The sequence below is a fragment of the Neovison vison genome, chromosome X, assembly GCF_020171115.1.
Source record: "Neovison vison isolate M4711 chromosome X, ASM_NN_V1, whole genome shotgun sequence".
NCBI classification, from domain to species: domain Eukaryota; kingdom Metazoa; phylum Chordata; class Mammalia; order Carnivora; family Mustelidae; genus Neogale; species Neogale vison.
In genome coordinates, this window is record NC_058105.1 from 89226069 (window position 1) to 89239484 (window position 13416).

The 13416-nt window shown below is 53.6% G+C and overlaps 2 protein-coding genes across 2 annotated transcripts; one reads left to right on the plus strand and one right to left on the minus strand.

The window, feature by feature from the left end:
- Positions 1-3314: 3314 nt before the first annotated feature.
- On the plus strand, positions 3315-8853 carry PCSK1N (proprotein convertase subtilisin/kexin type 1 inhibitor). The gene is made up of 3 exons (XM_044235014.1): positions 3315-3428; positions 7691-8163; positions 8490-8853. Exons 1-3 carry the CDS (start codon positions 3315-3317, stop codon positions 8683-8685), a joined length of 783 nt encoding a protein of 260 aa, XP_044090949.1. The 3' UTR covers positions 8686-8853.
- Positions 8854-9827: 974 nt separating this feature from the next.
- ERAS (ES cell expressed Ras) lies at positions 9828-10529 on the minus strand. The gene has a single exon (XM_044235714.1). It carries the CDS (start codon positions 10527-10529, stop codon positions 9828-9830), a length of 702 nt encoding a protein of 233 aa, XP_044091649.1.
- Between the last annotated feature and the right edge of the window lie 2887 nt (positions 10530-13416).

Consider the following 13416-nt stretch of genomic DNA (forward strand, 5'->3'; position numbering starts at 1 on the left):
ATATTGATCTTATATCCTGCAACCTCGCTGGTCTCATCTATTAACTCTAATGTTTTTGTTGTAGATTCCTTAAGATTATCCATGTAGGGGCGCCTGGGTGGCTCAGTGGGTTAAGCCTCTGCCTTCGGCTCAGGTCATGATCTAAGGGTCCTGGGATCGATCAAGCCCCGCATCGGGCTCTCTGCTCAGCGGGGAGCCTGCTTCCCTTCCTTTCTCTCTCTCTGCCTGCCTCTCTGCCTACTTGTGATCTCTGTCAAATAAATGAAATCTTAAAAAAAAAAGATTATCCATGTATAAGGTCACGTCATTTGCAAATGGAAATGATTTCATTTCTGTCTTTCCACCGTGGATGCTTTTTTCTTCTTGCCCAAGTGCCCTGGCTAGAATGTCAAATAAAAGCGAGAGGAAACATCCCTATCTTTTTTTTTTTTTAAGTAAGCTCTACACCTAATATGGGGCTTGAACTCACCACCCCAAGATCAAGAGTCATATGCTATACTGACTGAACCAGCCAAGTGCCCCTGGAACATCCTTGTCTTGATCCTGCTCCACTGTTAAGTATGATGTTAGCCGTGGGCTTTTGTCCTTCATCAGGTTGAAGGTGTTCTCTTCTATTCCTAGTTTGTTGATGATATGTTACTTCTCAGCTTAAAACAACACACAACAGGAGCGCCTGGGTGGCTCAGTGGGTTAAAGCCTCTGCCTTCAGCTCGGGTCATTAATCCAGGGTCCTGGCCCCGCATTGGGTTGAGCTCTCTGCTCAGCGGGGAGTCTGCTTCCTCTCTCTCTGCTTGCCTCTGCCTACCTGTATCTCTGTCTGTCAAATAAATAGATAAAATTTTAAAACACACACACACATACACACACACACAACAACATTAACTCACAGTTTCTGTGGGTCAGAGGTCAGGACGTGGCTTAACTGGGATCTCTGCTTCAGGCTTCATGAAGCTGAAATGAAGGTGCTGACAAGGGCTGCAGTCTCATATGAGGCCTGACTGGAGAAGGATCCAAGTTCACTCTGGCTATTGGCAGAATTCAGTTCCTTGGGGCACCTGGGTGGCTCAGTCATTGGACATCTGCCTTTGGCTCTGGTCGTGACCCTGGGGTCCTGGGATGGAGCCCTGCATTGGGCTCCCTGCTCAGTGGGGAACCTGTCTGCTTCTCCCTCTCCCACTTCCCCTGCTTGTGTTCCTTCTCTCGCTGTGTCTCTCTCTGCCAAATAAATAAATAAAATCTTTTTTAAAAAAAGAATTCAGTTCCTTGCAGGTGGAGGACGGGGGCTTTGATTTCTTGCTGGCTGTCCGCTGGGACTACCTTCGGTTCCTAGAGGCTACCTCTCTTTCTCTCCGTCTGAGGCTAGGGTAACCTAGAGCTTCCTTATTATATATTTACATTATATATTACACCCCCAGCTTGGCCTGGGGTCCAGCCACCAGTCTGTGCCCAGTTTAAATGCCCCCCCCACTGGGGGAAAAATGGCCATAACCCTTCCAGCAAGAACCTTGTAGGGCCAAAAACTCCCCTCCCAACTGGTAGGAGAAGTCCCTTAGATGACTGAGAACAACCTAAGTCAGAGACCACCCTGCTGTGACCCGTAACCTATACAACCATAAAAAGAAAAGACATCCCTAACCTGGCACAGTTGCGACCTCGGGGCCTGCCCACTCTCCACTCTTGAGTGTGCATTGTCCTTAATAAACTGCTTCGTGTTTGCTAACTTCCTTCTGGCTGCCTTTGACTGTGGATCCTCATGTAAATCTTTCATGGGGAATCCAAGAACCAACACCTCCATTCACCCAACACAGACTCTCCCGCCCATAACAGTTCCAGCCTTCTTTCTTTTTTTTTTTTTAAGATTTTGTTTATTTGACAGAGAGAGAGAGAGAGCACACAAGCAGGCAGAGCAGGAGGCAGAGGGAAAGGGAGAAGTGGGCTCCCTGAGGAGCAGGGAGCCTGATGCGGGGCTCGATCCCAGGATCCTTGGATGATGACCTGAGCCAAAGGCAGATGCTTAACCATCTGAGTCACCCAGGCGCCCCACCAACTTCATTTCTGATGTAATTATGTACATGTTATCACATATATCTGGTCACCTTTGGTCATGCATACTTTCAAAAGGGAGGGGATTACACAAGATTGTGGACACCAGGAGACAAGCATCATGGGAGCCACCTTAAACATGTGTTCGTCACCCCATCACTGGGAACATCATCTTCAGGACCATAAAGGGATATGTATAATGATTTTCCTTGTAAAGTTGTTTGTAATACAGAAGAGATGGAGACAGAATCTATGGATTAGATATACTCATAGCAGCATCAAGGTGTCTTTCTTCACTTTGAATTTGGTACCTTAAACATACTTTGTTTTTTATTTTTTAAAGATTTATTTATTTGAGAGAGAGTGAACGTGAGAGAGGGAAAGAGAGAGTGAGCACAGAGGGAGAGGGAGAAGACTCACTGTTGAGCAGGGAGCCCAATCTGGGGCTCGATTCCAGGACCCTGAGATCATGACCTGAGCAGAAGGCAGATGCTTAACTGAGCCACCCAGGCGCCTGCATAGTTTGTTTTGATTCCTAAATGAAAATATCTTTATGTTGATCTGATTTTAATAGTGATGCATATTCATTACATTTTTTTTCAGACAACAGAGAGAAGGGTAAAGGAGAGAGTGACAAACCATTATCTATCTCCCCACCCAGAAATAGCCACTAACATTCCCTCCGCAACATTTTTTGCCCAATGTCTACTCAAATTTTACCAAAGTTTTGTTTCCTTGGATGTATCATTTTAAGTGGCTTGAGACCCTTTTCTGGAGCAATGTATGGGTAAAATCTATTTATCTATGTATCGATCCTCACCCATAGCAGCGAGGAACTGTTTATCCAGTGAACAAAGTCATATGTCTCCTCCCCAGGGAGGGAGAGGTGGGGGACCAGATCCCCATGCCACTCCACTGAGTCAATTTTGCCTGCCTGTCTGCTAAGGTACAGCAAGGTCTGTTGCCCCGGTAACTGCCCTCCGACTGCCATGGCAACCGCCATCGAAGGCTCCAGTTTACCACCTTGCCCCTTGGGCATCTCCATGGCGACGGGCAGGATGGAGGGATTGCTGGAGCTCCCGGGCTGCGCCTGCGTAGAGTGGCCGGAGACGGAGGAGGGGTGGGGTGAGGGGAGTGGGGGAGTTGGGCAGGGGGAGGACCGGGTTCCCCCGCGCGCGCAGCCGCAAAGCACCGCAGCCTTGCCCGCTCGCCCCAGCGCTGCGCATTTGCCAGCCAGTCCGCCCGTCCGGAGCCCGGCTCGCTGGGGCAGCATGGCGTGGTCGCCGCTGCTCGGCGGGCCGCGGGCCGGGGGCGTCGGCCTTTTGGTGCTGCTGCTGTTGGCCTTACTACGGCCGCCCCCCGCGTTCTGCGCGCGGCCGGTAAAGGTGCGACACCAGTCGGGCGCCGGGTGGGGGTGGGCGGGAGGAGGCTGTGGGCTAGCGAGGGTCTGTGCTCAGCTGCTGGCCCCTCGTCCTCGCGGGCCCCCGCCTGCTCCCGGACGTGCGGGGAGATCGGCCAGAGGGGGGTCCGGGGGCCTCCGCCCGTCCGCGCCCAGGCCATGCAGGACTCGGCCTGCGGGTGTGCGGTGCTCCGCTGGCAGCCACGCCCTGCCCACCCTTGGCACCTGGCACGGGCCGGGCCTCGCTCCGCAGGTCGCTTGTGGTGCTGTCCATGGGACGAGAGAGCGTGAAGGAAGGGGGTGTCCGCATAGGTCACAGTGTGTGGGATGCACTGACTGGGGCGTGAGAATGTACTGTCTTTATAAGTGCGTATCCTTTGATGTCAGTGCTTCCGAGCGCCCCTGCAGGGGCGCTCTTATGGGTCTGGGTGTGCAGTGAGGGTGATGCTGGGGGTCTTCCTGCGTTTGACTTGTCTCAGGGACACTGTTTGTGAATCCTATGGGGATGGCTAACCTATGGGCGTGTGTGTGTGTGTGTGTGTGTGTGTGTGTCTGTGTGTGTGATTTCGTTCTTTAGATGGGAGTGGTCTTTGCTGCCCCATGTGCACATCCCATTCTGGTTCTGTTGGACCAAGCGACTAGGATTTTGTATGGCTATTCAGGAGGCTGTTTCTCCCTGTCCCTTTATGGAGCTGTGTCATCATGGGGAGAGGAGCCATGATGTCTCCGGGCTGCATTGTGTCTTTAAGGGTGATGTGGGTCCTTGCATCTGGGTAGCTTGGCCATTGTGACCACATGGACAGCCGCGTCTGTGAACGTGTGCAGTTCCTCGTGTGTGACTGTGGCAATGTCAGGTTGCGCGTGTGACATCTCAAGGCTTGTTAGCCCATGGGAGTGTGAGCCCATGGGAAGCTGTGATTGCTGGTGAGTGTGTGATTCTCCAGGGGCTAAGGGGTGATGGGTGCCTAGAGCACTTGGAGCACATCCTCCTTCAACTCATCAAGGATGGGGGACTTAAAAAATTATTAAATATTTTACATATGACATAATATGGTTAACATACATGTATGATGTAAGGAATAATGATAAAATAACCCCTGTGTGTACCCACCACTCAGGTTAAGAAATTGAGCATGACCGATAGTTAGAAGCCCCTGGGAGCCCCCTATGCACAACAACCCACTTGCTCTCTAATCGTTATCCTGTATTTTCTGTTCATTGATTCCTTACTTTTGTTTGTAGCTTATCACATATGTGTGTAGGTCTAAACAATATGTTGTTTAGCCTTTCTTCATAGAAATGGAATCATACCAGGCATCAGGCTCCTTTTAGTCACTAGGGGTCACTAGGAAGTCATTGGGGCATCAGCCTGCAGTGGAATTCCTTAACTTGTTTTTTTGGGTTTTTTAATGCTTTTTTGCTGTTTGGTTTTTTTGTTTTGTTTTGTTTTGTTTTGTTTTTGGCTCTGCATCGCCTGTGAGATGCATCCACCATGCACATTTGCACATTGAAGTGCATGGCCGCAATTCATTTGTTTTTATTGCTGCCTAATATTTCATTTTCTGAGGATATCATCAGTGTCTGAGTATATCATGATTCATGTGTGTTCTCAATATGTCTGTAGACATTTGGGCAGCTTCCAGGATCCCCCCTCCCCCGCTCTCTCCACTTCAGCGCTGTCACAAACAGTGCCCGATATGATTTTTCACAAACCTGGGTCCAGTAGTATATGTACAAAAGCTACCCTGGTTTGTAGCACACCCAGGAGTGGGTCATAGGATTTGTGCAGCTTTTTAGACATTGCTGAACTGTTTTTCAAAGTTATTTTGGCAATTGAATTCCCATCAGCAATGTATGAGAGTTTCTGTTTTTCCCACAGCCATGTCAGCATTGTATGATGCTTAGTATCTCATTGGCACTTAAATTTGCATTTTCCTGATTGCTAATGAGGCTCACTGTTTTCCATGTATTTAGTTACTCGATTTGTTTCCTTTTTTGTGAAATACTTGGACATCAATTTTCCCTATTTTTAAAATCTAGTTTTCATTCTTTATATAAGTAATCTCTACACCCCACGTGGGTGGGGTTCGAACTCATGACCCCGAGATCAAGAGTCGCAAGCTCTTCTGACAGAGCCAGCCAGGCACCCCTCCTTATTTTTATATTAGCTTGTTTTTCTCTTCGCTTTTAAGGCACTTTTTGGTATACTGGATACTAGTCCTTTATTGACTATTTGTGTTGCAGACCTCTTCTCCCACTCTGGTTTGACTGTTCATTCTTTTATGGTGTCTTGGGATAAAAAGAAATTCTTCATTTTAATTAGTCAGTTTATTCATCTTCTCTTTTTTTAAAAGATTTTATTTATCTGTCAGAGAGAGAGAGCGCAAGCAGGGGGAGCATCAGGCAGAGGGAGAAGCAGGCTCCGCACTGAACTAGGAGCCCGATGATGCAATGTGGGACTCAATCCCAGGACCTGGGATCATGACCTGAGCCAACTGAGCCATCCAGGTGTCCCTGCTCATCTTTTCCTTTTCATTGCTCCCACGTTTGGGTTATTTGTTGTTCCTGCATGTTGATTTTTTAAAAGATTTTATTTATTTATTTGACAGAGAGAGAGAGAGAGCAAGAGCAGGAACAAGGAACACAAGCATAGGGAGTGGGAGAGGGAAAGCAGGCTTCCCGCCGAGCAGGGAACCCGATGTGGGTCTTGGTTGACCTGAGCCCAAGGCAGATGGTTAACTATCTGAGCCACCCAGGCACCCCCCTGCATGGGTTTTTGAAAGAGACAGTCCTGTCCCCACTGCTCTGAGTATCCCTTCTGCCATGTAACAATTGTCAATATCTGTGCATCTGTTCTTAAGTTCTGTTCAATCCTATTACTTCCTTCTGCTGGACTGAATCTGCTGTCTAACTGGCCCATTTAATTTTTTTTTGAAGATTTCACTTTTAAGTCCTCTCTACACCCAGTGTAGGGCTCAATCGCACAACCCAGAAATCGAGTCACAGGCTCCACCCACTGAGCCAGCCAGGTGCCCCTTGCCTCCTTCATTTTGAATTTCACTTAAAACATATTTCTAGGGCACCTGGGTGCTTCAGTTGGTTGGGCAACTGCCTTTGGCTCAGGTCATGATTCCGGAGTCCTGGGACAGAGTCCCCCATTGGGCTCCCAGCTCCATGGGGAGTCTGCTTCTCCCTCTGACCTTCTCCCCTCTCATGTTCTTCTCTCTCTCAAATAGATAAGTAAAAATTAAAAAAAAAATTTCTAGATGTTTCTTTTTCAAATCTTCATCGTCATTTTTGTGGGGGTTTTTTGTTCCTTACTCATACTTTTGATACCGGTTTTTATTTCTTTAAGCTTTTTGAAATTCCTTAAAAGTGTCTGGATTGAAAATTAATCATTGGGTAACTTATTCTACAGAAAGATTTACACACATACCAAATAATATATGAACAAGGTTACTCATCCCAACATTATAAGAATAACAAAAGATTGGTGGGGGTGGGGGGTGGGGGGGTGGAGTGCCTGGCTGGCTCAGTCAGTAGAGTGCCAGGTTCTTGATGGGGTAGACAAAAGACAAAATCTTTTTAAAAAAGTAATAACAGAAGATTGGAAACACCATAAATGTCCATCTGTCATCCATCAGTCGAAGACTGGTTAAATAAAATGTGTGCATCCATACAAAAGGGATTCAATGCGGAGGAAAGAAATGAAAACAGAGGAAGGGGGAGAGATGGGAGAGGGAGGGAATGAGATACGGAGGGAGGGAGGAGAAAGAAAAGGGAGAGAGGAAAGATGCACTGAAAGTACTGATCCAGACAGATTCCCAAATGCAAGGTGCAGAACAGTCTGCTACCCTTTGGGCAAAAGCAGTGAACAATAAGAACCTATAAAATGCAAATATGATTCTTACAGTCCACGACATCAATATAGAAAAATCTATGGCTGTCATAAACTCCATCACCCCTCCTATAAAGACACCTGTTCTCCAGCAGCCCTGGGGCAAATCCTGAATCACTGGGAAATCATTGAGGGGTTGGGGAACTAGCGGTCTTTGGTGGTCTTCAGTGTGACTGGACATATTTGGGAGTCTCCAGTGACCTTAGGGGTGTCTGGGTATATTTGGGGGGGCCGCGGTGCCTTGGGCGGCATCTGGGGATGTTTGAGGTCCACAGGGCTCCCCTGGGTGGCAGCGGGGGTCCTTGGCCGGACAGACGCTGACATCTCCCCCCTCCCACGTCTCCCGGCAGGACCCCCGCGGCCTGGGCGCAGCTGCGTCGCCCATGGCTGAGGCTGGCTCTCCCCGCCGCTTCCGGCGAGCAGCGCCCCGGGGCGAGGCGGCGGGGGCCGTGCAGGAGCTGGCGCGGGCGCTGGCGCACCTGCTGGAGGCCGAAAGGCAGGAGCGGGCGCGGGCCGAGGCGCAGGAGGCCGAGGATCAGCAGGCGCGAGTCCTGGCGCAGCTGCTGCGCGCCTGGAGCTCCCCGCGCACCAACGACCCCCCGCTGGGCCTGGAGGATGACCCTGACGCGCCCGCCGCGCAGCTGGCCCGCGCCCTGCTCCGCGCCCGCCTGGACCCTGCCGCCCTCGCCGCCCAGCTCGTCCCGGCCCCTGCCCCTGCCGCTGCGCTCAGACCCCGGCCCCCTGTCTACGACGACGGCCCCACCGGCCCAGAGGCCGAGGACGCCGGCGACGAGACGCCTGACGTGGACCCGGAGCTGCTGAGGTACCCCGGCAAGGGGTGGGCAGGGGGCGGCACCTGCATCGCGGGGGCGGCAGGAGCGGCGGGGGCCTGCCTCACAGCGTGGCGCCGACACTGAGGCCCTGCGATCCTAGGAAGGAGGGAGAACCTCCAGCCAAGGTGTAGGGTCCGAGGTGTCTGGCTGGGGAGAGTGGGGAGCGGCATTGTCGGTCCCAGGGAGGGGCGCTCCGATGCCGGGTTTCTGGGCCCGGTCCCCAGGCAGTATGGAGTTGCAGGGCCGTCTGGGTCCTAGGGCAGAGACGTTGATGCGCGGATACACGCTCATCGCCTTCCTCCCGGCTCTTTTGCAGGTACTTGTTGGGGCGGATCCTCGCGGGGAGCCCGGATCCCGAGGCTGTGGCTGCCCCGCGCCGCCTCCGCCGTGCTGCGGACCAGGATCTGGGCCCAGAGGTGCCCCCTGAGGGCGTGCTGGGGGCCCTGCTGCGGGTGAAGCGCCTGGAGACCCCCTCACCCCAAGCGCCGGTGCGCCGCCTTCTGCCCCCCTGAGCACCGCCTGGATCCTGAGCCCCCTCGGGCCCAGGACCACCCCACCCCAACACCCCGACTGCTCCCCGTCGGTACACTGAGAGCGGCTTACCCCGTCGGCCGCAGTTGCTGCCCTCAAACCCCAAGATCCCCGCCTTTGGCCCCACAATAAATGCGATTTGAAGCAGCTATGTGCTTGTCCAGTGGCAGTTTCTGGCTAGGGGTCGGGGTGGGGTCCGGTGGGATGAGTGGTGGTGGTCGCCCTCAGACAAAGGCAGAGGGACCCCCTCCTCCACTCTCTGCCTCTTTTCCTGGGGGAGGCATCCAAAAAGACAATGACAGTAACCACCCAGATCCTAGGTCCCACTCCACAAGGCTCTGAGGACTTTCAGGGCCTGTAGCAAGTAGCATTTTCCTGGGGCCCATCCTTTTGGGGATTAAGGGACAGCCGTGAGGCATGAGTAGTTTGGGCTGTGCTGGCTGGCCGAGGTGTCCACAGGCACCCACGAGCCTTCCTGCTCTGGGGGAAAGGCTACCAGGGGAAAGAGAAGGAGTGGACTGCAGGCCAGGGGTCAGTGATCAACCCGCCCCCACCCCCAGGGGGACTCTGCCTCTGAGAAATTCAAACCTGGGCCTCCAGGTCATGAAGAAAGCGTATTTGTCAAGGCAGGGAAATAGGACAAATGTCAAACACTCAATAAGGCTTTCCTTGATCTCCCTGTCACTCTTTATTCCCACACTCGCTTTTACACAGTCTTAGCTAAGTTATATGTACAAGGGCAGGGCTTTCTAAGTGCCTTGCTGGCCTCTACATCATTTGCACCCAAAGCAGGGCCTGGCACACAGTGGGCTCCCCCCAGCATTTCTTGAATGAAGGAATTCTCACCATTCAAGGAACAGTCTCCCCAGTTTCACTCACACCCACGTATCACTTGGCACAGAGACAGCTTTGAAACCTGAGAACACCATTTATTTAATTTGGCTCACAATCTCCGCTCACCAGTAACCAATATGATGCTGCACATTACCAAATGCCCATCACCAAATGAAAACCTCCCGAACAGAGGGACTCATCTATCCACAGTACACCAACAGTGTCCCACACAGCTAGGTGCTGGGGGTGGGGGAAGGGGGGTGCGGGCCACTCTTCCTGACCGAGATCTTCAGGCCACAGAACAGCCACAGCGGCACATGGCCTTCTGGTGCCGGGCCTTATCCCCACTGGCCCCTGCCATGGCCTCCTTTGCCATGGCCTCCCGGACCTTTTGGATCTCCTGGATGAGCAGGGTAAAGGCCTCCTCTACGCCTTGCCGTGTCTTGGCTGAGGTCTCCACGAAGGGGGCCCCCCAGCTCTTCGCAAGGGCTGCCGCAGCGGCCCGAGCATCTCCAGGGCTGCTCACAAGGTCACACTTGTTGCCCACAAGGACGAGGGGCTGGGTGCGATGAGGGCCCCAGGTGGCTCGCATCTGCTGCAGCTGGGCTAGAGACGAGGGGTCATCCAGGGCGAAGACCCCCAGCACGCCATCCCCAATGGCCACGCACTGGTCACGCAGGGCCCTGTGAGTGGCCTGCCCCGCTGTGTCCAGCACGTTCAGAATGCAGCCCCCGTGGCCCAGGGCCACCTCCTTCCAGTAGGAATCCTGGATCGTGGGGTCGTGGTCTTCCACAAAGCACTGGTGGTTCAACTGGATGGTGAGCGCGCTCTTGCCCACACCGCTGGCGCCCACCACAACCGCCTTGTACTCGGGCAGCTGCTTGCCGACACTTTTGGAGGGTGCCCGAGCCCTCTGGCTCTCCTCCTGAGAGCTGAGGTTCCACGTGCCCAGGCCCAGATCAAACATGTTAGGGTTTCTCGGCAGCGCCATTCCTCCGGTGGGCAGCTCAGGGAAGGGATACGGTCAGCAGGCCCTGTGAGGGAAAGAGAAAAGACAAGGGGGAGAGGCGGGGGGGGGGGGGAAGCAGGGGTTAGGCAAGACCATTGGGGGCAAGGGGTCAGCTGGTGTCATGGAATCAACATTTAATAAGTGCCTAGGTGTGTGCAAATCACCTTCTAGTAGGCTGTATACCTTATTTATGTTGCTTAATCTCTGTCCGTCTCATTCCCTCTATGTGAAGGCACGGGTTTTAAGAGCCCCTTTATTGAGTTGCAATTTCTATACCACAGTTAATCTAGTTAAAGTTCACGATTCAATTTTTTTTTAGCATATTCACACTGTTGTGCAACCATCACCGTAATCTAAGAAAATTTTCTTCACCCGGAAAAGAAAGCTCCTGCCCATTAGCAGCCCCTCCCCTTTGGGCGTAGTCTGGTGGGGATTTGGGCCAGTTTTGATTTTGGTTTCCGATCTTATCACTGTTGATCCCCAAGCCCGGCACCGTGTGGGTCACATATTATCTGCCAAGCGACATTCCTGTCCCCAGGGAGTTTGTTATTCCAAAAGGTGGAGACAATAAATGAAATAAATGGGCAAATTATGAGGTCGGTTGGTCATTAGCATTAGAATTTAGTCTTTCTTACATATTCAGCATGCGGCTATTGAGAGCCCACTGTGTGGTGAGGACAAACAACTGGGGAAAATAGTTAAAATAGTCAGCAAGCCCCTGCCCCCAGGAACGTGACGTGGTGGTCAGGAAGACAGACAACAACAAAGATAAATAAGTAAAATGTCCTGTAATAACGGGTGATAAACAGGCCGGAGGTGCTCGGTTCACGTTAAGCTTCTTTATTATTTAATTTTCATGCATTATTTCCAGCGTCTTCCGGCACGCCGGGCATTGTGATGGGTGTGGGGAAGGAAGGTGGGAGGTGTGGGGGTGGGGAAGAGGCAGCGAACAAAATAGACTGAAATCCCTGCCCTTGGGAGGATTAGATTCTGGAAGTGAGAAGGAGACAATCAACAAAATAAGCAAGTAAATTATCATGCAGGTAGGAGAGGATGGGCACACAGCAGGTGCTCAATTAGTGCTAGCTATTAATAGCAAATTACCATTAAACTTATTCAATACACATCCTGGTCTTGGTTCTGTGTGGCCTCATGAAATGCATCATAATGGCTGCGAGCCCGAGTCTTTCTGGAAACCCCGGGGAGAATGGCGGTTTTGGGGGGCAGATGGTGGGTTCAAGGCATCCGTGGGGGGGGTTCTGTTGAATTTGGGAGCTGGAGGTCAGGGGTGGGGGGTGGGGAACGTCCCAGATGGGGGTGCGACTGTAAGGTCCTCAGCGCAAAGAGACTCCTGGTAATAGTTATTAGATGCTCTGGCTTAGAAAGAAGGGGGGCCATGGTGAAGAGAGGTAAACTGAGGACAGAGCTGGGGGGCGAACCCTCGAATGCTTCGGGAACAGAAAGGGAGAAGATGTAGCAGCAGCGAGGAGGCCGCTGCTGTGGTCCAAGGCCCTCGATGGAGAGGTCAGAGTGTAAGGTGGAACTAACCGCCAGGATTTGCTCCGAGAGTCAAAGGCGGCGCGAGAGGTGGGGAGGGGTGAAGGCTAACTCTCGAGTTTGGGGTCCGCGCCACTGGGAATTCTTGCGTGCTCGCGCCTGAGGCCGGGGACACTTGAGACGGACTCTGCCCCCTTAGCAAAGGGCTTCGGGAACGGTAAGGCGACGCAGGAATGATTTCCCAGGACCTGGGCCTGCATCAGGGGAGCCACCTGACGGCCCCGCGACACTCCTACCACCCAGGAGAGGCTGAGCCATCCCCCACCCAGGCCACGGTATCGGCACGGAACAGCGAGGCCTTAGCAAGCGAGGTAGCGGTGGCCGTTTACCGGCCGGAGGTCAAACGGCCCGCCGGGGACCCCACCGACGGCAGTGGGGGTCTCGCCCTCCCCTAGTGACACCGAGTCACTTATTGTGGCCCGGGAGCTATGAGAGTCCCCGTAGGGCCCTTCCTGGAGCCACCCGGCCCCGGATTTGCCCAGGATCCAGGGGTGCACGTTGAGGGGAGGCAGGCGCCAGAACGTGAGACCCTACGAACGGACACCCGCGCGGGGCCACGCTTCCCGGTTAAGGGGGAGGTGCGGCTGGGGGACCCACAGGTTTTCCCCTAAACCTGTCCCCTCTGGTCCCGCCGGCCCAGCTCACCCGGTTCTTTATAGGGTGCCGGGGCGCCCCAATCCCGAGGCTCGGGCCCTCAGCCCTTGCTTCCCGTGCCCAGGTCTGTCTTCACCGAGGCTCCCGAGCTAGGGGCTGGGGTGGGTGTTGGCCCCTGAGAATGGGAGGAGGTAGGGGAAGGGCCCCCTTCAAAGCCCACCTCCGTAGCTCCCCCACAGCCCACTGCGGAAAGGCCTCCCCGCTCGGGGCCGGGGGCTGGAGGCCCGGCGGCCTGGCTCACCTCAGTCCTGGGAAAGGCGGGAGCGCTCGACCTGAACCCACCGCAGCTGTGACAGGACTGACAGAGGAGATGCTCCCACCCCGCCCCAAACCGCTGGGGGGAGGTGGGAGGCAGGGGGCGGGAGGGGAGAGGGAGAACGCATGCGCAAAGGCCTCCCAGACCCCTCAGCAGGCACGCCCCCCCTTCCCCAGGGGTGGGTGCGGGGTCCAGTCCCCGCCGGTAACCAGCAACAGGGCGCAAAGGAGGTAGTCCTGGGGTACACGGAGCCAGTGGTGGGACCTCCCTGTGTACCCCCTGCTGTACCTCTCCCTTACCTTGGCCCCATCCGGGAGGTGATTATGTGTTTTTGGTGCGCAGAGGGTGTAGCAGTTTTGACCTGAGTGGCCAGACTTTGGCATAGGTCTCATGGGGGCCTCA